This window comes from Salvelinus fontinalis, chromosome 7 (assembly GCF_029448725.1).
Source record: "Salvelinus fontinalis isolate EN_2023a chromosome 7, ASM2944872v1, whole genome shotgun sequence".
NCBI lineage: Eukaryota > Metazoa > Chordata > Actinopteri > Salmoniformes > Salmonidae > Salvelinus > Salvelinus fontinalis.
In genome coordinates, this window is record NC_074671.1 from 34,419,831 (window position 1) to 34,445,377 (window position 25,547).

The 25,547-nt window shown below is 44.8% G+C and overlaps 2 protein-coding genes across 7 annotated transcripts in view; one reads left to right on the forward strand and one right to left on the reverse strand.

Moving 5' to 3' along the window:
• LOC129859440 (uncharacterized protein C18orf63-like) overlaps positions 1-25,547 on the forward strand; it is a 187,998-nt gene that overhangs the window by 113,883 nt on the left and 48,568 nt on the right. The gene's annotated exons all lie outside the window — the stretch shown is intronic.
• Positions 11,008-13,367, reverse strand: ppp1r3g (protein phosphatase 1 regulatory subunit 3G). Its single transcript, XM_055929256.1, has one exon. The coding sequence runs from the start codon at positions 13,275-13,277 to the stop codon at positions 12,435-12,437; it is 843 nt and encodes a 280-aa protein (XP_055785231.1). The 5' UTR covers positions 13,278-13,367; the 3' UTR covers positions 11,008-12,434.

A 25,547-nucleotide genomic window follows, 5' to 3' on the forward strand; every position in this document is an offset into this window, starting at 1 on the left:
CCCTATCTCCCAAAAACAAACAACACTCTCTCCATTTTCAGACGAGACCCACTGCATTGCTTTTCCTTTCAGTGGAGAGCTTCTCTCCGCGCGTGTGTACTCTGGACACGGAACCACCGCCAGCCAGGTCAGCGTCAAAAATGGCACTCTATTCCCTTTTTTAGTGTACAACTTTTGTCGTGGAGCACTATATAGAGAATAGGTGCCATTTGAGATGCAGCCCAAGTCTTGTAGCTGGAGGCTCTCCTGAAAATAGCCTTGATTCAGTAAATAGCCGTGATGCGATACACCAAACGTTAGGAAGGAGGTAATGCAGGGGGACCCAGGTATTGAATTGAACAGGAGTGCCCGAGGCTGCTGTGATATGGGCACCACCATAACAAATCAGGGCAAGCTCTCTCCCTTCCTCTTCCTGCCTCTTCCTCACTCTCCTTCCTCCGTTATCAGACCTAAAACAGATATTGTTAGAAATCAGAAAACCAAGCCATGAAGACATCAGAATCACTAACCCACGCTCTCAGCCTCGCACACACACACACACACACACACACACACACACACACACACACACACACACACACACACACACACACACACACACACACACACACACACACACACACACACACACACACACACACGCACACACGCAGTGAACATCGACACACATCAACAACGATGAGTAAAACTAGTGGCAGGCCCGTGCCCATGAAAAACACATCATTAAACTATAATGAAGGCCACCGCTGCAGAGAGATGAGAGGTGTGTGTGTGTGTGTGTGTGGAGAGGGAGATTACAGAGGGGTGTGACCTTCAGAAAACCACTGCACACTCCACTTTTTACTGTACATTTGTGAAAGCAGAGAACTGTAATCGCACACCGCCCAAACGCAGTACAGGAGCTGGATGCAAAAAAAAGATGGCATTGACAAGAAAGTCGTACGCTTGCTAGTGTTTCCCTCCTCCCAAAAGGTCAGTGATAGTACTCGTACATTCTGACTGACCTGGTCTTTTGTACGTGTACTAACCTATATGAATGAATGTTTGTTGTTGTCCATAAAGAGGGACATCTTTCCACAGCTCACCACATGGACAAGAAGAAATACTCCTCCCCCTTGACCGGGGAACCATGACACTGACACGCAGTGTTGTTCATTGAGTTACGCACATTCACACAGTAACCTATACACGCTAACCAATCTTGTCTGTCTTTTCATACTTCTGGTCGAGAAGATACCGTAACTAATATAGGGGAGAGGATGGCAGCCATTTTGTGTGCAGCGGAGCCGCAGCGAGCTAGTGTAACCCTATGAGGGGCAGAGTTAGCTGGTGGAGAGAGATGTCGGCATCTCTCTCCACCAGTTTCAAAGGCTTGTCTCCACAGTCAATGGTGCCTACGGCAACTGTAGATGAAAACTGGAATCAAAGAGGTCCCAGAACCCCACTCCTGGGACACAGGAGCTGGATAAAGGAGGGTCGGGTGTAGGGGGATAGATGCCCAAAAAGGCTAACCGCTGCGTGTGATGATGTTACACCCTTCTACTCTTTCGTGGCTCCAGTCGCTCTGCACTCCATCAAGGAGCTCTGGGAGGGTCTCGTTGCATTCGCTCCTGTAGAGAGGCGCTGTGCTGCAGAGTAGTGAGAAGACTTTGCGGTGTGTGCGTGCATTTGTGTGTTTATATGTGTGTCAGTGTGTGACTTAGAGAACGTGTGTGTTTTGAGAGAGAGAGAGAGAGAGAGCGATAACAAAAGTAAAAATTGAAACGAGATTGAGAAGATGTTGAGAACGTAACCAGCCCCAGCTTGTGTTTATTATTTATATTCAAAAAAACACAGACATACACTCGCTTTGAGTTGCTTTAAAAAAAAAATCTGTTCATGTTCTGTGGCTGTGTTACCCGCAGCTTACCGCCTGCTGAAAAGCTAGCTTGAGGATGGGCAAAAGCTCTGTGAGAGAGAGATCTGACAATCGACATCTGAACACTATACTCAGTTTTCTTCAGGGCCTGTTTATTCCACAAAAATTGTCAGTAGGAGGCAAAACGCTCTTTTTAATTGACTGAAGTCTGGGGTTTCTTTCTCTTTCTATGTTTCCATCTCCAGCTATCTTTCTCCCACTCTCCCACTCATCTCCAGCTATCTTTCACCCGTGGACACCATCTTGTCTGTCGCCCCTCTTGTACGGTTTCGTCACCTGGGTTGTATTCAATAGACAAGCACACAACAGAAAACATTTAAAAACATTTCACAACCGAAAATGAAAATCAAAGTTTCTAATTGGACAAGTCCAGGTAGTACCTTCCCGATTCACTTGGTTTTCTTCCATTTTGTGCCTAATGAACGCAACCCTACTCTAGCTGGAATCTTGCGTTAGTGATTGAAGGAGCGCTTGTTATTGATGTTTTAAATTGCGTAACGCGGTCCTTGGACTCCGCTGTGCTGCAGTCAAGCCCAGTGATAAAGAGATCCACTTATTGCACATTGTTAAATGTGAAGTGGTCAGATTAAAAACAGCTTTTACCTTGAGACATGATTCTAAGGAACACGATTCTACTATGAATTCTGCATGTTAGGTTTGTAAAAGATGACTGCTCTCCCCTTCAGCGTCGTACCTTTTTATAGTCCCTACTTGAAACCATAATGTTTGTTTGATGACCTTCTGAAGAGGACTAGAGATTCATACTATATCAGTTACCACTTACCAGCTCTATATTGAAATCCCCCTGGTAAAAGTACAATGTATTGTCAAGAATCGGTCTTGTCGGGTATAACAGTACAATACCATTCCAAGACCGACAGACAGATGGATACAGAGCCCTCCATATGTATTTGGACAGTGAAGCTCTATACTCCATCAATTTGGATTCGAGGTAAAATGGTGAACATGAGGCAACCGTACGGAATGGCACCTTTTATTCGAAGTGAGGATAATGAGGGGGACAGGGAATGTGTATTATAGAGGGTGGTGAGGCGTACCTAGTCCAACATAGCTGACCTCATTACCCTAGGTAGGAGCTTCCCTTAGAAGAGGGGAATCCCTTATCCCTCCCTGACCTTCTGTTCTGTCTCCTCCTTCCACCCCCCCACCCTCCCCCCCCCCCCCCCCACACACACACACACACACACACACACACACACACACACACACACACACACACACACACACACACACACACACACACACACACACACCATCCATGCCTGACACCCAATACCGGTATCTCCCAATATCTATCGGTATCTTCTCCACTAATAATGTAATGTGCCTCTTCTATTTGCTGAGAGACCACACAGTCTTATTTTAAGGTTACACTGAATTAATAATAAATAACCTGTGTGTGTGTGTGTGTGTGCATGTGCTGTGTGTGCTGTGTGTTGTGTGAGATGATCTCCGGGCTCGGTACAGAAGTAGTCACGACTTGTGTGAAAGAGAGGGAATCCAACATTAACCTTCGACTCTGGAAGCTGTGTTGTTTGCCTTTCGGTTTGTCTGTTTGTCGTTTGAGTCGTGATTCCCCCTTTCTCCGAACCAACCGAGAGTTGAGAGAGGAATGTGTGTGTGTGTGTGTGTGTGTGTGTGTGTGTGTGTGTGTGTGTGTGTGTGTGTGTGTGTGTGTGTGTGTGTGTGTGTGTGTGTGTGTGTGTGTGTGTGTGTGTGTGTGTGTGTGTGTGTGTGTGCGCGTGCACGCGAGCGTGTGACTACAGAGAGAACGGTGTTTGTATGTACTGAACATGGGTCTATTTCTTCTTGTACCTTTCTCTGTCTGTACACTGGTGGGGTTTTCAGGATCATATGTGATGCGTGGCATGGTGCGTGTGGTTCTCCTGTACAATCACATCACGGTGCCATGTTTGAAAGGTTTGCGTCTTCAGTTTGCTTGTCTTTGCACAGTGTGTGTGTGTGTGTGTGTGTGTGTGTGTGTGTGTGTGTGTGTGTGTGTGTGTGTGTGTGTGTGTGTGTGTGTGTGTGTGTGTGTGTGTGTGTGTGTGTGTGTGTGTGTGTGTGTGTGTGTGTGTGTGTGTGTGTGTGTCGGGAATCCGCGGTGTGACATCCCTGCCGTCAGCCGCCTGCTTTCTGCAGCGGCAACAAGTCACGCCTTCCCTCCCCCTCCACTTCACAGCCACACATCGGAGGATTTATAGAACCGTTTGAGTGTGTTTTTTTTGGAGGCTTCGGGATGCATCTCACGTACCGGGATACACCCACAAACGAATGGTGTGTGTGTGTGTGCGTCAGAGAATAAGAGGGAGACGGAAAGAATGTGAACGACAGAATGAAATAGTAGGAGACTTACACAGATTGAGTAGGTAACTGCTGCCTTCTTGTGGTACTGCTGAAACATGACCGCTCAACAGCATCACCCATTCAGGGAGGCCTACAATTCCAAGCAAAGACCAGACTAACCCGCCTATATAAATCACATATGAACGTATTGATGCGTCTTTTACTTAACCAGACGAGTACCATTTGAGATATACATCTTTTTCTCAATGGAGCCACTGGATGCATCAAACATGTCTGTTTGAACAGCCACTGACAGCAACGAGGCATTTGTGTGGGCTGTCCGAGTCTAGCAGGCATGTTTCTTGGCTTGACTGAGTGTTTTGCATGTCTTGCTCGCAACCGTCTCCCCTGAGTTACACCGCCTTTTTGCTGTTCGTTGTTACTTGTTTGCGTGCCAGACATTGAGCCTAGACAATCTGTCGATTTAAAAAAAAAAAAAGTATGTATATTTTTGTCCAACGGGGGATAACTTTTTCCACGTAGGCTTTGCCTTGGAATGGGGTCGCTTTGCTGACATTCTATGGGTAGAAGAAGAAGATTGCTTTATTGTCTATTGTCACAGGACAGAGATTTGTCAGCGCACACACACACACACACACACACACACACACACACACACACACACACACACACACACACACACACACACACACACACACTTTGAAGCACAGGGTCAGATGCTGTTTAGGGGTTAAGTGCCTTGCTCAAAGGCACAACAGCAGGAGATAGCGATTACTAGGACAAGGCAACCCTCTGGTTGCAGGCCCGCTCCCAACAAGCTTGCTTCAGATTAGAGTATATGGTATCGTCATACTATGATATTTGATTTTCCATGGCAAAACAGAAAACACGAAGTAGACTTCACTCTTTGCTACTTTAAGAACCTGCTTTATGACATAATGTGTGCTTTAGCTTGTAAAATAAGCAAATGTGACACTAAGTCAACATGAGGTGTTTTTTCCCCCATAACATTAGGACTATTTTCCTCAAGAAATGAAGTCTGTTTCCTTGCAAGCTGACTATCGTGACAACCCTACTTCAGATGACTTTCCCAACCCGTATGGTCTGCCATGTAAATTGGGGTGGATGATTCTAATGGCACCACAGAGGACTGGCATAGACACACGTTTATTCACCTAATTGAGATGTGTATTAACAGCACTGGCGTGTTAGAGGGGGAGTGTCAGAATGTAGAGATACTACTAGTTGTGGCAACCCTGGACAGGTTGAGAGGAGGGGACAATCAGCCAGGCTGAAGGAGGGCCTCGTTCCAATATGACCAAGGGAATCCTTCCATTCCTTCCTTCCTTCTGTCCCTGAGGAGTTTCCTGATGTTGATCCGTGAGAGCAATATGGAACAAACTATGGTACAAACTTTGTCAGATAAGGAATTGGTATTCTAGCGGGGGAGGGAACGATGCATTTCACCTCTCTCGCGCTCTCTCCTCCCCTACCCGCCTCTTTCTCTTCTCCCCCACCTTCTCTCTCTTCCGCCCTTCAAAAGTCTTCCCTATATGACATACAACCAGCTGTTCACAGGTCTTTGAAATTCGCTGGAAACATCTGGCCTCTCACCAGCCGCGAGGAGATTAAATATAGAAAAGGCACTAGGAGGTCGGGAAATGTGTGTGAGTTTAACGAGATAACGGTTCCCCACACCGTAGCATGTTCTTCACCTCCCGAAATAGCACTGCTAAATAAAACCTATAAAGTGCGTCCTCTGTCTGTCTCGGGAACATGTCTCCATTTTAAATCGCAATGGTATCACCTGTAAAATGTAGTTTTAAGTACAGCACACAAATGATCTGCGCTGGTGGTTGTGGTATTTACCAGAAAATTCGTTTTGTGCCACACGAATAGTGAGATCTACATAAAGGTTGTCGACAAACTCACGTACACCCAAATGAGTATACTGTTGAAGCAGCAAAGGGTACTATTGTGATGGAACTAGTGGGTGGTGGGTTGGTTCGTATAAGTCAAACGCAGTTGCCCCTAGACTGATCAGTAATTGTTAGGATTGGAGGAGGGCAAAGTGATCCTAGACCTGTGATTAAGGGTTCTGGATTGAATTGGGGCAGGACAATGATCCCAGATCTGGGCATACTAATAGTAAAGGTTGCGATTGGGGGAGGGAAAACTGATTCTAGATCTGTGCCTACTAATACTAAAGGTTACGATTGATCCTAGATGTGCCTAATGATTAAGGTTAAGATTGGGAGAGGGCAAGCTGATTCTAAATCTATACCCAGTGCTTACTGGCAATTTGTATCCAGACAGAGCAGGTTTAACCCTGAGGTATGGGTAAAGGAGAAGAATATCTGCTGCCAATGATGTAGGAGCTGAAGGACGAGGGCACGCCCGCCCGACTGCCTGTCTGCCTGACTGCAGTTTATCTGTGGGAACACAGGTTCCCCCCCTGGGGTGCCTGCCATCCCCATGCCCTGCTGATGTCAGGGAAAAAAGAGATCTGCATTGCCACTCCACATTGGCCCCAGGGCAAGTAGCACTGCAGGACTGGCACACTGTTAAAGGGCATGAGGTTGAAACACTGTAGGGATGGCACAGGGCAAGGGTACGAGCATAGAGGGTAGACTTGGCAAGTCTGAGTCTGAAATCTCACACTATTCCCTATAAAAAGTCCTGGTCAAAAGCATAAAAGGAATAGGTTGGTGATTGCCCCTTCTCTAGAACCAATTGTACTCTGTCCATGTGAAAGCATAACAGTGGTCCTCTTTTGGGCGTGCTCTCACCATTCAATGCCCACGTTGGCGAGAAGCACAGCCAACGAGGTTGATGAGAAACAGGCGTGTGTAGACTTGTGCGGAATAATGCAAGTGTGATAGAGTGCAATAGAGAGAGATGCATAGTGCCGGGTGAATGAAAAAAATAAACCTTTTTGTTTTTAATCTTGTCACCCGCCCGAGCAGTCAGTCATAAATAATACACTGAGCAGCACAGCACAGATGAACGTATAGTTTTATCACACACAGCAAAGCCTGTGCTGTCTTGGTTAAAACATGATATTGAACTGGCGTTCAATATGCGATCAAGAATGGGTTCTTATACCGGTCCCATACGACAAAATGGCAAAGATGGAGCACAGAATACAATCCTAACCAGGACCCAGACCTTTATACAGTTGAACCGGTAACAGTGTTGAAGTCTTTCCTCGATATTTTAATGTCCAGGGAAAGACCTTCAAAATAACACCAAAGGTCCTTTGGCATCAAAATTGTGAATAAGCCACTCCGGCGGGGGAGGGGAACACTGCAGTATTCCCCCTGCTCTTTTAAAGCCAGCTATATTCACCGACGCAAACTGTAGCGCACAGTAATGGGGGGGGGGGGGGGGGGGGGGGTCCTGTTGCAAAAGCTTGGTAGATTTATGAACAGGCACAGTACTGACGCTCTACTCTTTTTAAAACCATTTAAGCAGGTGCAAACTGTCCTATACAGTTACAAGGCTGATTGGTTTATATGTCCACATACAGTACATTTACATTTAAGTCATTTAGCAGACGCTCTTATCCAGAGCGACTTACAAATTGGAAAGTTCATACATATTCATCCTGGTCCCCCCGTGGGAATTGAACCCTGGTCCCCCCGTGGGAATTGAACCCACAACCCTGGCGTTGCAAGCGCCATGCTCTACCAACTGAGCCACACGGGACTGTAGATGGCTATGCTCCCTGTTCTGGCTGTGGCTCTTTTTAAAGGCAGCCGTAGGGGGTTCTGACGGATGGCCCATGTCAACAGGACACGGGACATATTTACACAGGGGCGGGGGCTCGGCGAAATGGATCTTAATGCTCCTCTTTGCTGAGCCATCTCTTTGAGAAATGAACGGCCGCAGCCTTAGCTGACCTTGCATCTTTTGACCGCCGCTCTCCCTCTCTCTCTCACTTCTGCTTTTTCCCTTTTCCCGCGGGGGCAACAATTTGCCGCACTTTACAAGCCAGGCTTTTAACCAATGGCTTCCTTGACTCACTTTGAGGTGTCTTTAATGCCAAAGCCATATGTTAGGTTTAGCCCCGGTGTCAGTCAAGGAAGTGTTTGCAAGGGGGGAGAGAAGGGGGGAGAGATGGATGGGTTGCTTTGGTTCTGTCGATACAGCAGTTTTTTTTTGTGTGTGTGTGTGTGTGTGTGTGTGTGTGTGTGTGTGTGTGTGTGTGTGTGTGTGTGTGTGTGTGTGTGTGTGTGTGTGTGTGTGTGTGTGTGTGTGTGTGTGTGTGTGTGTACTGAGTGCTGATGAGTTAAACGCTGTGAACAACTTAACAGCGGTGAAATGTGATTCAAAGGCTGTGTGTGTGTAGGACAGACCATGATTGTTGAATCTTGATATTTGCAATAGCTGGTGACTGTCATGAATCCGTGCATTATATGCAAGTGCAAAAAATGCATTTGAATCGGAACTGTTGAACTGGCAGCACATTTAAACAGATTGAACATTTATCTAATGTGCACTCATGAGGAGTCCGGACTGTCTATTCCAATTTCACAGCGGACTGACTGTCATAACAGGTCACCAGATATTGATACTGTAGGTCACTGTTGTAACTTGTAGTTTGGGTGAGCTGAGCTTTGCTCCCAGGGTTACAGTTCCATATTGATTTGTTACACATAGTCTCCCCCACAGTATTCATCTGAATCACTGAAATGTTGTGGGGAAATTAAGTCTTAGTTGTCTGACAACTTCACCAGCCAAGCATTTACAGTATTTTGGGCACACAAATGCTCCCTATAAAGTGACGTGAATTTACAAAATCAACCCCTTTTATACAACCCATTCGTTTAGATTTCCAACACAACTTACCATAACAAATCTCAATGTGAAGAACGACATATCAAATTGTGGACTTTTTGTTTCTCTCCACAGGTAAGATAGGTTAGATGTACCTGGCCCAGAAGACTATCGTTGAGGGGTAGGGGTCAAAGAGGTACTTCTGATGGGCATTGGGGCAGTGATGGACTGCCTTAAAACGATAGGAAACGGTGTCTAAGAGACCATGGCAGACGGACCACTGAACCTCAACCTAACTTCACTTTCCACACAGAAGCTTAATTTCCCGCAACCTTTGGATGGATATGGGGGAAAGCATTGTGGGAGGCAACTAGATTCAAAGTATAATACAGATCCACGAGGTGGGAATAGGGAAGAGGTGAGGGGTTGGTTGATTTCGGACTGGGCAACTGTCCTGCATCGATTACATAACTATTGTTCTTGGTCACTATATACCCTCTCTTCACCATAGTATATTTCGCTTTTCACGTTTCTTTTGTGAGCCGTAACAGTGCAACAGACAGTGTACAGACAGCCTAGATTTCTTTGTTATATTTCTTGCCAGTCTTTTAATTGTGTATTGTATATATGATTTGTTGTCATGTAAGATGGTGTATAAATGGATTAAAGATATGCATATCTGAATTGAATTACTGTCTCTCTATTCTTTAGTTGTGACTCAGTCAGTAGAGCATGGCACTTGCAACGCCAGGGGTCGTTGGTTCGATTCCTGCTGGGGCCACCCATACGTAACATGTATGCAGGCACGACTAAGTTGCTTTACATAAAAGCAACTGTTAAATGGCATATATTATTATTCTACCATAAGTGTTATAAGGCTAAATCTGCATCACAATGCATTATACCGGCAGAATAATAATATGCAATGGCCAATAATAATGGAAATGGATGATATTGTCTATAATTGAAATTCAGGTTGGGTAAGAGGGTGAATGTATCCCACAAGGCCACCTGTTCTAAAAAAAATACCCCCTTTTGTTTGTTTTGGATGAGCAGTGACCTAGTAGAAGATCGAGGCGGGTGTAAAGATCATATTACTCAACAAATAAGAGTCCAAGTTGAAAGCTCCCCCAGAGGTCCTCTCTAAATATATTTTCTGCTTCTGATCAGCGTTTTAGGGTGATCAACAAAGACCGATTTGAAGTACATGAACATCAAGGGGAGGAGATCAGAGTTCAAATACTGTTTGAAATACTTTATACTTTATCCAATAGAACAGTCCCAAATGGCAAGCCTCGACCATCTAGTACTCCAGGCAGGCTAGCGCGAACACTCAAAAGTATTTGAACGATTTTAAATAGTATTTGAACCCAGGAGGCGTCACTGTAAGACAACTGGGACTGATGGCATTTGAATAATATGAAAGGATACTTGATAAGGACAGTTTATAATCATTTTCAATATGTCGTGTACTGTTGGGGGGGAAAAAGAGGATTCTGCATTTGAAAATGTGGTCCATTTTATTGGTTGATATTCAATAGCCCAGTTGATGTCATGTACAGTGCATCAATCCCAAGATTAAAATGTCACCATATCATGTTACTGTCACATCAACATACATGCATGTACCATTTATTTAAGATTGAGATTAACGTTGCATTTTTCACATATAGTCTATTTTTACATTCGGTTCAGTAGCCCCAAACATTCTGAGACCGACTGAACAGTTACATGAACGAATACACGTTCCATCAACATGGACGTTGTCCGGACGCCAGACCTTGGTTCTAAAACTATTCGAAACGATATCGAATAGTATTTGAACCCAGGTCTGGGTGGATCTTGCCCGGTGAGATCACTGCAGAGCCGAAGCCTAGAAACTAGCCATTCTCTGATGACAGAGTAAACAGCTCCACGTATGTTTGCTGATTTGCCTCTTGAACTTTGGTCAGGGGACGGGTATGAGACAACAACCTGACAGCCACCATGTAGTATTTTATTAAAGGGTACATGACAGGCCAAACAAGGGAAGTAACATCACTGGCATCAGTCGTGTGCTGCTCACATACCCATCAACAGTATTACAAACGCCCTCTGAATGTTCTGATTGTAGAGAAGGCAGAGGAGGAGTTTTGATAAGGTGATATAGAGATCCTATACAATTGTATGGATGTCATAATGTCAACAGATATGTTTTACAGTAAACAACTCTATTACAGAATATTGTAATGGGCCTATTGATGACTTTATAGCTATGTAGATGTGTAATGTATGCTTTTCAATACACAGTTGTTGACAACTATTAGGACCCCCAAAAACATAACATGTAGAATAGATATAATGCAGTCATAGCTGTAATTGGGACAGAAATGCTGTTAACAACACTGGGAAACCAATGCGCTACAGAGCAGTAAATACGTTTTGTGCATCAACCTGCTGCATCAGACCATTTGATCAAGCTTTTCACTGAGTAGCCACGCACACTAATATGACAGACAGATTGCTCGTTAATCATTCCTCTGTGCCCAGGGGAGTGTAAACAAGAAATCATATATTTCATGGCAGAGAACTCTTTGACAGATTTTGCTTCCCATGATTGGCATTATAACTTGGATAAATCACACAGGTTCATACTCTGCACTATGCTGGGCCCTGAATCAAAGGCACTGTCTGAAATGGTACACTATTCCCTTTAAAGTAGACTACTTTTGACCAGCCATTCCCTTTAGTCAAAAGTTGTGCTATCTGTAGGAAATAGGGTGCCACAAGTTTAGCAAAATCATGAAACGGAATAACACAACACAATTCCTATAAATGACTGAAGTGAATCTACATCTTAGCACAGTAGGATAACTCTCCTGATTCGATGACATGATAGGCAAATGTGATGTAGAACAGGTGAAGTCCACTTGGATATGAGATGTACTGTGTATCATGTATCCTAAAATGCCTAATTTAAACTATTTTAGTAGGGTCCCGTGTCTGTGTAGTCTCGGGTCTGTGTAGACCCCATTGGCAGTGTAGCTGAGAAATGTTCATCAGTCCATCCATGGGTCCTGATTTGTTAACTTCCTCGTTTCAGAAAATGAAATCTAACTGCAAATCAGTCCAACGACTATTATTGTAAATTCTTGTGTTATTAAATGTCATTCCAGAACAGAAGACAATTGGACAGAGGCAAACTTGCCAACTCCATGTTTTACTTTAAAGAAGGACGGTACAGTCGGCGTATCATAACAATCATAATGAACTCATGAACACCTTGATAACAAAACGGTGGGCTCAGAGAGCAAGAAGAAAATACATTTACTTCACTGAAAAGTATATATCAATCCACGTGATGGAGAACAACTTCATAAGAGACCTGGTTGAGCGACACCATCTTTACGCACGTGCGTAACGGCGGATTTCAGGTGGCATGGAATGCTGCGCTCTCGTAGGTCGGCATACCTGCACAGTGATACTTCAAGGTGTAGTTTTGTCCATGGTTGTTATCCCAAAACTCTCCCTGGTCATTCCTGATGTACACGGCGAAGTGCACAGAGGAAGATGGGTCTAGGAACGGAGGTGTGTACATGGTAAATGTGTAGCGCTCACCAACAATATTCTCATCGAAAGCCATGGGTATCGCCTGCGCGTTCACGAAAGACAGCCACTCGTTGAATGTGTACCTCACACCAACTTCTCTCTTGCAACAGTTTTGAGTATTCGTCCGAATCTGCCCACGGATGTCAAACTGAGTGATGGTCACCTTCTCCAGATTGACGTGCCGCTGCAGTACCTTGGTTTCAAAATCATCAGACTCAACTGGCATCTTGAAAGTTGGGATGAGACGGTCCATGGTCAAGGTAGATTTAAAGTTTACGCACAGGTCCTCAATTGTATTCTCTCGGCCCTGTGGTTGAGGGAGAAAGTTCTGCAATCTCGACAATACCTTCGAAGGGATTTTCGGGTCTTCTGTTGTGCTGAAGTGCTTCACGCTTGCTAAATCAAGCCCCATGGAGTCTGCGAACTTCACCCGTTTTCGGCCGTTATTGGCTATTTCTTCAAAAAGCATAGCCTGCTCCGGATATGCGGGCAAAGATTTCGCCCTTCGCCTGTCTTTCTTATACATGTCTGGTGGTTCGATTAAGCCATCTTCCAAGTCCTCGTCACCGTTCTCCGTTGGCTCATCTTCACTCCCTGATAGCATGGTTCCCCCTGAATTTGGAGAACACTGCTTGGAATCACGCAGGAGGGCTGAATCGGACATATCGGCAATGCGTGCGTTATGGATATGCACCGGAACAGTTCCGGGAGCTTAGATTCTCGATTGAACTTTTCACTTAGTGTGATACGCCCACTTAAAAGCTCATCATACAACTAACTGCCTGTTGCTGTATTCAGCGTCATTGGAATACGTCATTGCAACGTAGGCCTAATTCCAGTTTACAAACAACAGCTCACCTGCCCAGCGCGCAGGAGCGAGTGCCAAAGAAGCACGTTATTAGGCTACAAAGTTATCGAATTATTCATAATAAACAAATGACTGTTTTATGCCAACATCTAGGATATATATAGTTTGGTGAATAAATAGACCTAAATTGGCGACACTCAAACCCTTTCAAATAACCTTGCAACCCTTTTGTTAATAACACTTCATTTTAGGGAGTCCTTATTAAAGTGTAAAAACATAATGAATTACACTAACAAGTATTGTAATTAACTATAATAATTCATAGTTACACTGTATTAACAACATGTAACTGGTAATAATTGTAGTCTGCAATTACAATGATTGCTTATTACCGTGCTTGTTACAGATGTAAAAAATGTATTTGATAGCATCCAGTGCACCATATTTCAGCCTGCACGAACCACGTGATAAGTGTAAATCAGTTGAAAACCGACCACCTCATTGACACAACTATGCAATAGGCCCAATGGCCCCATTGGCAAAAACGGATTCACAACGAATCCCGGTTTCATGTGTACCAGGTAGATGGCAGACAGCTGTATGGCATTGTGTGGTAGTGCGGTTTGCTGATGTCAATGTTCTGAACAGAGTGCCCTATGGTGGCAGCGGGGTTATGGTATGGTCAGTCTTAAGCTACGGACAATGAATACAATTGCTTTTTATCGATGGCAATTTGAATGCACAGAGATACCATGACGAGATCCTGAGGCCCATTGTCATGCCATTAATCCGCCGCCATCACCTCATGTTTCAGCATGATAATGCATGGCCCCATGTCGCAAGGATCTGTACACAATGCCGGAGTTCTTCCATGGCTTGTATACTCACCAGACATATTGAGCATGTTTGTGATGCTCTGGATTGATGTGTACGACAGCGTTTTCCAGTTCCTGTATCCAGCAACTTTGCACAGCCATTGAAGAGGAGAGGGACCACATTCCACAGCCTGATCAACTCTATGCGAAGAAGGTGTGTCACGCTGCATGAGGCAAAAGTCTGGTCGCACCAGATACTGACTGGTTTTCTGATCCACGTCCCTTCCTTTTTTTTAAGGTATCTCTGACCAACAGGCATATTTGTATTCCCAGTCATGTGAAATCCATAGATTTGGGCATAATGAATTTATTTCAATTGACTGATTTCGTTATTTGAACTGTAGCTTAGTAAAATCTTTGAAATTGTTGCATGTTGCGTTTATATTTTTGTTCAGTGTAGCTACCTGAAGCTGGCAAATAGGCTATGGTCTCTACTCGCTAGCTAACGTTAGCTGGGATATATGGTCTTATCTTCCCTGAACCTATTTCTCAGGGTATCCATACCCAAAGGGTATTACGTGAGACACTCAGCATGTTAACTAGCTAGCTGGCTACTTGTGTCAACACAAGCACTATTATTGCTAGATGGATAACACAACAACTAGTTAGGCCTAGCTAGCTATATGCCTAAACTATAGAAATGACAATGATGATAACTAGGGGTAATGTATAGTGTCTATGCTAAGTTGTCATACATTCTTCTTCTCTACCACAGATTCCCACAAGGTCTCAGAGTCCAGGAAGGGAAAATGCTTACAAGAAACATTTGAAGACAGAGACAGAGTTGTCGATTTCCATTGTTACTTGTAATGATAAAAAGGGAAGAAAAAGACAATCCCATTTAGCCAGCTATCTAGGCTACTCACCATGCTATAGGCTACAGATTTGAGTCATCACTAGAATACTTATTTGTATGTTATTGAGTTGGCCTATATACAGTGCATTCGGAAAGCCTCCTTCATGCTGCCAAACATACCCTCGTAAAACTGACTATCCTGCCGATCATTGACTTCGGCAATGTCATTTACAAAATAGCCCCCAACACTCTACTCAGCAAATTGGATGCAGTCTATCACAGTGCCATCCGTTTTGTCACCAAAGCCCCATATACTACCCACCATTGCGACCTGTATGCTCTTGTTGGTTGGTCCTCGCTACATATTCGTCGCCAAACCCACTGGCTCCAGGTCATTTATAAGTCTTTGCTAGGTAAAACTCCTTATCTCAGCTCAATGGTCACCATAGCAACATCCACCCGTAGCACGCGCTCCAGCAGGTATATTTCACTGGTCATCCCCAAAGACAACACCTCCTTTCGCCACCTTTCCTTCCAGTTCTCTGCTGCCAATAACTGGAACGAATTGCAAAAATCACTGAAGTTGGAGACTTACAGTGGGCTCCAAAATTACTGGCACCCCTGACTGGCAATGCACAAACAATGCTTAAACAAATAAAAACAATATAATTATAGAGATAAACTCAAAATACCAACATGTGAGAAATACTGTACTTTATTAATGTTTCAATGGAACTAACCAAAATAATTGATTGATTTAATTAAAAATCAATGTCCTCCAAATCAAGGTTTCACAATTAATGGCACCCTTAAAGATTATTGTAAATAACATCTACCAAAATTAAACCACAAATTAAATTCCACTTATTTAAGTTTATCTAAGTCTTAAGAAACTATATTGAGCCATTACATCACTTCCTGTTTCACTAGGGTATAAAAATGAGCTAACACACATGCAATATCCCGCTGTCATCCAACACCATGAAGAAAACAAAATAATTGGCAGTCCAAAAGAGACAGATGGTTGTAGACCTTCATAAATCTGGTAATGGCTACAAGAAGATCCACAAACAATTGAATATACCACTGAGCACTGTCAGGGCAATTATTTAAAAAATCTGAAGATATGGAACAGTTGAAAACCTCACGGATAGAGGACGCAAATGCATTTTTCCCCCCAGGATAGGAAGGAGGATGGTGAGAGAAGCAACAAAAAAGAATTGCAGGCCTTGGTGGCGTCTTGGGGTCACCAGGTTTCAAAAAGCACCATCAGACGCCACCTCCACAACCACAGGCTCTTTGGAAGGGATTCCAGAAGAATGCCCTTTCAGACCCCAAGACACAGACGCAAGCGCTTGGAGTTTGCCAAATGTCATTTAAACTATGACTGGAAGAAGGTGCTCTGGTCAGATGAGATCAAAATTGAACGTTTTGGTCAGATACAGCATCGGCATGTTTGACATCGAAACAGAGATGCATACAAGGAGATGAATCTCATACCAACGGTGACATATGGGGGGGGGGACTTGTCCGTAGGTGGACTTTCCAACAAGACAATGACCCGAAACATACCTCAAGAGTCACACAGAAATGGTTCTGTGACAACAAAATCAATGTTCTGCCATTGCCATCTCAGTTGCCAGACCTCAATCCAATCGAAAACCTGTGGGCTGAGTGGAAGAGGGCAGTTGATAAGCGCAAACCCAAGAATGTGAAGGATCTTGAAAGGATCTGCATAGAGGAATGTTCCAAAATCCTTCCAAATGTGTTCCTTAACCTTGTCAAACATTACAGGAAAAGATTCCATGCTGTTATCCTTGCCAGAGGTGGTTGCACTAAGTACTAAATGAAGAGTGCCAATAATTATGAAACCTTGATTTTGGTTAAATTTATTTTGTATTAAATAATTGTATGATTTTGGTTGGTTCCATTGAAACATTAATAAATTACAGTATTTCTCACATGTTGGTATTTTGAGTTTATCTCTATAATTATGTTGTTTACATTTTTTTAAGTATTGCTTGTGCATTGCCAGTCAGGGGTGCCAGTAATTTTGGAGCTCACTGTATATCTCCCTCACTAACTTCAAGCATCGGCTGTCAAAGAAGCATACCGATCGCTGCAGCTGTACACAGCCCATCTGTAAATAGCCCATCTAACCAGCTACCTACCTCATCCCCATATTTAAAAATTTTAAAAACCTTTTTCCTGCTCTTTTGCACACCAGTATTTATACCCGTATTTATTCGTACACATCCTCATCTGCATATCTATCACTCCAGTGTTATTGCTAAACTGTAATTACTTTGTCACTATGGCCTATTTATTGCCATACCTCCTTACTTCATTTGCACACACTGTATACAGATTCTCTATTGTGTTATTGACTGTATGTTTGTTTATCCCATGTGTAACTCTGTGTTGTTGTTTTTGTCACACTGCTTTGCTTTATCTTGGTCAGGTCGCAGTTGTAAATGAGAACTTGTTCTCAACTGGCCTACCTAGTTAAATAAAGGTGATTTTTTTTTTAAGTATTCAGACCCTTTGACTTTTTCCACTTTGTTATGTTACAGCCTTATTCTAAAACGGATTAAATAGATTTTTCTACACATCAATCTGCACACAATACCCCATAATGACAAAGCAAAAATAGTTTTTTTGACATTTTGCAAATGTATAAAAATATTCAACTGAAATATGACATTTACATAAATATTCAGACCCTTTACTCAGTAATTTGTTGAAGCACCTTTGGCAGCGATTACAGTCTCGAGTATTCTTGGGTATGATGCTACAAGCTTGGCACGCCTGTATTTGGGAAGTTTCTCCCATTCTCTCTGCAGATCCTCTCAAGCTCTGTCAGGTTAGATTGGGAGCGTCGCTGCACAGCTATTTTCAGGTCTCTCCAGAGATCGGATTCAAGTCCGGGCTCTGGCTGGGCCACTCAAGGACATTCAGAGACTTGTCCCGAAGCCACTCCTGCGTTGTCTTGGCTGTGTGCTTAGGATCGTTGTCCGGTTGAAAGGTGAACCTTCGCCCCCCAGTCTGAGGTTCTGAGCATTGTGGAGCAGGTTTTCATCAAGGATCTCTCTGTACTTTGCTCTGTTCATTTTTCCCTCTATTCTGACTAGTCTCCCAGTCTCTGCCGCTGACAAATATCTCCACAGCCTGATACTGCCTCCACCATGCTTCACTGTATGGATGGTACCAGCTTTCCTCCAGATGTGACGCTTGGCATTCAGGCCAAAGAGATCCATCTTGGTTTCATCAGACCAGAGAATCTTGTTTCTCATGGTCTGAGAGTCTTTAAGTGCCTGTTGGCAAACTGCACGCGGGCTGTCATGTGCTTTTTACTGAGGAGTGGCTTCTGTCTGGCCACTCTACCATAAAGGCCTGATTGGTGGAGTGCTGCAGAGATGGTTGTCCTTCTGGAAGATTCTCCCATCTCCACAGAGGAACTCTGGAGCCATGTCAGAGTGACCATGGGGTTCTTGGTCACCTCCCTGACCAAGACCCTTCTCCCCCAATTGCTCAGTTTGGCTGGGTGCCAGCTCTAGGAATAGTCTTGGTGCTTCCAAACTTCTTCCATTTAAGAATGATGGAAGCCACTGTGTTCTTGGGGACCTTCAATACTGCAGAAATATTTTGGTACCCTTCACCAGATCTGTGCCTCGACACAATCCTGTCTCGGAGCTCTACGGACAATTCCTTTCACCTCATGACTTGGTTTTTGCTCTGACATGTACTGTCAAATGTGGGACCTTATATAGACAGGTGTGTGCCTTTCCAAATCATGTCCAATCAATTGAATTTACCACAGGTGGACTCCAATCAAGTTGTAGAAACATCTCAAGGATGATCAATGCAAACAGGATGCACCTGAGCTCAATTTCGAGTCTCATAGCAAAGGGTCTGAATATTTATGTGAAAAAGGTATTGCTGTTTTTATTTTGAATGAATTAGCAAAAATGTCTAAAAACCTGTTTTCGCTTCGTCATAATGGGGTATTTTGTGTAGATTGATGAGGGAAAACTATTATTTAACCCATTTTAGAACGCTGTAATGTAACAAAGTGTGGAAAAAGTCAAGGGGTCTGAATAGTTTTCAAATGCACTGTATCTTTGTTTAATCAAATTAATCAAATTATGAATCTAACAATAAAAATCATTATTTTGTACGAAATGTAAGGTCTGTTTACATGTTACAATAAAATTTTATTTTGTAGTCGTTTTCACTTGGTAATGAGTAATAAGTAATTATATATATATATTGCTCATAGGTAACTATAAAGTTACACTTCACTTTAAATAGCTAAATCCTGTGTAAGAACTAGCGACAACCTTGTACTTATGCAGATATTACAGATATGTACTCTGTGGTGTATTAGTGTGTTTTTTCTCTCACTTGGATGCCGCTTTCAGAAGCTGACGATGAGATTGTCAGAATGGGTAAAGTACTTTGTAGGTACACAATAATCACAAGTAAGTACAGTAGGCTCCTCAGAAAAGGACCATCCTCCTCAGTGAATTTATTAAAAATTAAAATAGTGAAACATCTAAAAAGTTATCCTTTTGAGATAAAAGTAGATTAAATATTGGCAACACTCATGTCACCAAATAATTGATTAAAACACACTGTTTTGCAATGAAGGTCTACAGTAGTCTCAGCAGGACTCTGTAGAGTAGCACCATGGTGTAGCCGAAGGACAGCTACTTTCTCATCTGGGTACATTGACTTCAATACAAACCTAGGAGGCTCATGGTTCTCACCCACTTCCATAGACTTACACAGTAATTGTGACAACTTCCAGAGGACGTCCTCCAACATATCAGAGTTTTTGCAGTATGCACTGACATGTCGTCCAACCAATCAAAAGATCAGATAATAAAGCTACAGCTAGCTAGCACTGCAGTGCATACAATGTGGTGAGTAGTTGACTCAAAGAGAGAAAGACAGGGCTTCCGGTGACGCAACTTAGGAAATGACTGCCTAGTTTTTCGTACTGCACATCGGTTGGGAATTTCCCCCCCAAATTCAAGTATTTACTCCGAGCATTATAATAACTTACGCAAAATGGAAAAGGGGAAAACAGGAAAAGGTCGTGGAGCTACAACAACAGCCCGTAACAAGACAGCAGAAGATATAATCGTCGAAGAACCCGAAATGGCTAATGCTTGCGCAAATAAGATAGCAGCAGCAAAAGAACCCTCATTTCGTGAGGTGATGAAGGAGGAATTGCGCGAGGCGCTCACAGGCTTATGAGAGGAACTTCGAGAAGATGTAAGAAAATAACTAAATGAGTTCAAGAAGGACATTAACCAGAAACTGGAAGAAAACAAATTAGAACTTCACAGCATATCTACAAGAATGGGGGACGCAGAACAGCGCATTGGGGAAACGGACACATGGAACTTCGCAGTCAAGGAAATACTTGAACAGTCACTGAAAAGCCAACATGCACTACAGGCAAAAGTGACAGAACTCGAAGGTTTCTCACGTCGAAACAACATTAGACTTTATAACGTAGTAGAGGGCGCAGAAAAAGACTCTATTCCCAACTTCGTGGAGGGTCTATTCAAGGACATACTTGACAACGACACTGACCTGGGAATCGAGAGAGCACACCGAGCTCTGGCCTCAAAACCCCCCAGCGGCGCCCCACCAAGATCCATAGTAATACGGTTCCTAAAATTCTCAGTCAAAGAGAAAGTTTTACATGCTACCTGGAAAAAACCTGTTAACTTCCAAGTCCAACGAGTGTTCTTTGATCATGAGATACTGAAAAGAAGGAAAGAATACACCCCCATTAAGAAAGCACTTAAAGAGAAGGGTATTCGCTTCCAAACACCATACCCGGCAAAAATGCGGGTATTTCTGAAAAATGGCCCGGTTACATACGAGCATGCAGACGAGGCGGCTGAGGACCTGAAGCTTCCCAGTGGAGTATACCGCCAGGAGAAAGGCGACATCACCAGCGGAAAGACTCGAGCAGGCTCTCCCATGGATCGTTGTCAACAAGCAAGGTCATGGAGAAAGAGGGAAACCATCTCGGCGAGAGGACGTTCACATCCGAGAGAGACTCAGGCATTTCCAACGGGAAGATGAAAGACACCGAATCGGATTTAACAGAATTAATAGTTACCGCAGCTGTTAAGACTTTGGGTTGTTACGGTTGACATTGCAATAGATAAAATATCTCCCCTATTTTCCCCCAATGCTGAACAAGGGTGAGTACCCAAAAGCATGTGTTCTTTATGAACACATTAAGTAGCATCACGTTATTAACATATATATTAGCTTAAGGATTAATGACACATTGACAACGTAGCGACAGAAGGGCATATCAAGGGGATGATTCATGATATGCACGCATGACCGATATAGTTTTCACTTGTAATTAACCGATGTGTATAAGCGACGAAATAGGCGCCCTTATTATTTTCGCTTCCACCAGGTCTTGTTTGTGACTACGTCACGCATTTTCATATCTGAGCGAGGGGCCCATCCTGCGGACAGGCTCATCCCCTCAAACCCCAGAGGCAAGAGACAGTCTTCTGACATGGGAGTCCAAATACCAAAGTACTTTCCCACTTTGGTTTACCTTATTATCGTTCTTGAATTTTCGTTCATTTTTAGGTTCATGATAAGCAGGCAGATATGGTGCACAGTTTTTTTTTTTATATATCGATGCATCATCGGGAATTTAAGGTCATAAGTCTCAATGTAAACGGACTGGGGAGTGCCATCAAGAGAAGTAAGGGAGAGAGTTGACATACCATTCTGTCAGGAAACTCACTTATCCACACCTGAACACGAGAAACTCAAGAAAATGGGATATAGGAACACTTTTTTTTCTTCTTACAAAATGGGTAGAAGGGGAGTTGCAATCTTGATCCCAAATTCAGTTAATTTGGATTTTATGTCAGAAATAAAAGACAAGGAGGGTAGATTTATACTTGTTAAATGTAAACTGGATAACAAGGAAGTTACATTATTTAATGTATACGAACCCCCAGGGAGTGACATGGTCTTCTATAGGAAGGTGTTTGATTTAATTGCCACAGAAACCACTGGCACTCTTATCTGTGGAGGGGATTTTAACACAATTCTAAACTCAAAATTGGACAGCACAAATCAAAATAGGAAAATGAGCCTAGTTGCCAAAAAGATCAATAGGATACTGCAGGATCTAGGACTGCTCGATGTATGGCGTGACACCCACAAGACCGATAAGGAATATACTTTTTACTCAGCCCGCCACACTGAATACTCCAGGTTAGACTACTTTTTTATGTACAGTGCAGATAGACACAGGCTTAAGGATTGTAGGATCGGGCAGAGCGACTTATCAGATCATAATGGAGTTTACCTCATTCTACACCTTGATAGCAAACCAAGAAATACTACATGGAGACTTAATACAAGCATGCTGAATGATCCAGCATTCAATGAATCAATAAAGACAGAATTGAACATCTATCTGGAGAATAATGATAATGGGGAAGTATCTCCTGCTATACTGTGGGATGCAGCTAAGGCGGTTATTAGAGGAAAAATCATAGCCACATCGTCTCTCAAGAAAAAGATTAAAGCACAGAAAATGCTGAAATTACAGGAAACCCTAAGAAACTTAGAACGATCTCATAGTCAATACAAAGACCCTCTTATATTACGAGAGATTCAAAAGGTAAAACAGGAAATTGACCAGATTTATAGAGAAGAAGTAGAGAAAAAGCTTAGGTTCCTGAAACAACGATATTATGAAGCAGGCTCAAAGGCAACCAAATTACTAGCATGGACACTCAGGAAACAACAAGCACAGAATACCATTTTTAAAATAAAAGACCCCAAAACAAAAAAGATCACATGCAAATTAGATGAAATACAGAATGCATTTGAATCATATTACACAAATCTGTACAAGCAACCAGAGAAGGCAGATGCACAGACAATAGAGCACTTTTTGAACTCACTTGATCGGGACAGAGCAAAATGATAGACTACCTTTAGAAATATCCACCGAAGAAATTAATAAAGCAATATCTCAACAAAAAGTCAACAAGTCTCCAGACACTGATGGCTTCCCTTCAGAATGGTTCAAGACCTTCAGAGAACAACTAACACCTCTACTTAAGGCCTGTTTTAACTGGACTCTGAGGGAGGGTGGTCTCCCACCGTCATGGAGAGAGGCCATGTAACGGCTGTCGAAGTCGTTCTCCTCCTCAGACGAGGAGGAGCATGGATCGGACCAAAACGCAGAGTGGAAAGTGGTCATATTTTAATGAACATAAACTGAACACTTACACATACAAAAAACAACAAACGTGACAAAACCGAAAACAGTCCCGTGTGGTACGAACACTGACACGAGAACAAACACCCACAAAACACACGTGAAACCCAGGCTGCCTAAGTATGATTCTCAATCAGGGACAACGATTGACAGCTGTCTCTGATTGAGAATCATACCTGGCCAAACACGAACATCCCAACATAGAAAATAACACAGACAACCCACCCCAACTCACGCCCTGACCAACTAAATAAATACAAGAAAAAGGAAAAACAGGTCAGGAACGTGACATAACCCCCCCCCCTTAAGGTGCGAACTCCGGGCGCACCAGCATAAAGTCTAGGGGAGGGTCTGGGTGGGCGTCTGTGGCGGCTCTGGCGCTGGTCGTGGTCCCCACCCCACCATAGTCAAACCCCGCATCCTTGGCCTCCTCCCAATGGCCACCCTCCAAATTAACCCCACTGGATTAAGGGGCAGCACCGGACTGAGGGGCAGCACCGGACTGAGGGGCAGCACCGGACTGAGGGGCAGCACCGGACTGAGGGGCAACACCGGACTGAGGGGCAACACCGGAATGAGGGACAACACCGGAATGAGGGGCGGATCCTGGCTGGCTGGCGGATCCGGGCTGGCTGGCTCTGGCGGATCCGGGCTGGCTGGCTCTGGCGGATCCTGGCTGGCTGGCTCTGGCGGATTCTGGCTGGCTGGCTCTGGCGGATCCTGGCTGGCTGGCTCTGGCGGATCCTGGCTGGCTGGCTCTGGCGGATCCTGGCTGGCTGGCTCTGACGGATTCTGGCTGGCTGGCTCTGACGGATCCTGGCTGGCTGGCTCTGACGGATCCTGGCTGGCTGGCGGCTCTGGCTGCTCATGGCTGGCTGGCGGCTCTTGCTGCTCATGGCTGGCTGGCGGCTCTTGCTGCTCATGGCTGGCTGGCGGCTCTTGCTGCTCATGGCTGGCTGGCGGCTCTTGCTGCTCATGGCTGGCTGGCGGCTCTTGCTGCTCATGGCTGGCTGGCGGCTCTTGCTGCTCATGGCTGGCTGTCGGCTCTGGCTGCTCATGGCTGGCTGGACGGCTCTGGCTGGTCCTGGCTGGACGGCTCTGGCTGGTCCTGGCTGGACGGCTCTGGCTGGTCCTGGCTGGATGGCTCTGGCTGATCCTGTCTGGCAGAAGGCTCTGGCTGATCCTGTCTGGCGGAAGGCTCTGGCTGATCCTGTCTGGCGGAAGGCTCTAATGGCTCCTGTCTGGCGGACGGCTCTAGCGACTCCTGTCTTGCGGACGGCTCTGAAGGCTCAGGACAGACGGGCGGCTTTGACGGCTCGGGTCAGATGGACCGCTCTGACGACTCGGGACAGACGGACAGCTCTGACGGTGCTGTGCAGGCAGGCAGTTCAGACAGCGCTGGGCAGGCAGGCAGCTCAGACAGCGCTGGGCAGGCAGACAGTTCAGACAGCGCTGGGCAGGCAGACATTTCAGACGGCGTTGGGCAGACGGGCAGTACAGGCGCCGCTGGGCAGACGGCAGACTCTGGCCGGCTGAGACGCACTGTAGACCTGGTGCGTGGTGTAGGCACTGGCTGCGCTGGAGAGGAGGAAGGCTCTGACAGCGCTGGACAGGTGGGAGCAGCTGTAGAGAGAACCCTGAGAGACAGCCTGGTGCGGGGGGCTGCCACCGGTGGACTGGTACGTGGAGGTGGCACCGGGTATACCGGACCGTGAAGGAGGACACGCGCTCTTGAGGACACGCGCTCTTGAGCACCGAGCCTGCCCAACCTTAACAGGTTGAATGCTCCCCGTAGCCCTGCCAGTGCGGCGAGGTGGAATAGCCCGCACTGGGCTATGCTGGCGAACCGGGGACACCATTCGTAAGGCTGGTGCCATGTATGCCGGCCCGAGGAGACGCACTGGAGGCCAGAAGCGTTGGGCCGGCTTCATGACATCCGGCTCGATGCCCAACCTAGCCCTACCAGTGCGGCGAGGTGGAATAGCCCGCACTGGACTAAGCACGCGTACTGGGGACACCGTGCGCTTCACCGCATAACACGGTGTCTGACCAGTACTACGCCCTCTCACTCCACGGTAAGCACGGGGAGTTGGCTCAGGTAACCTACCCGGCTATGCCACACTCCGCGTGTGCCCCCACCCAAGAAATTTTGGGGTCTGACT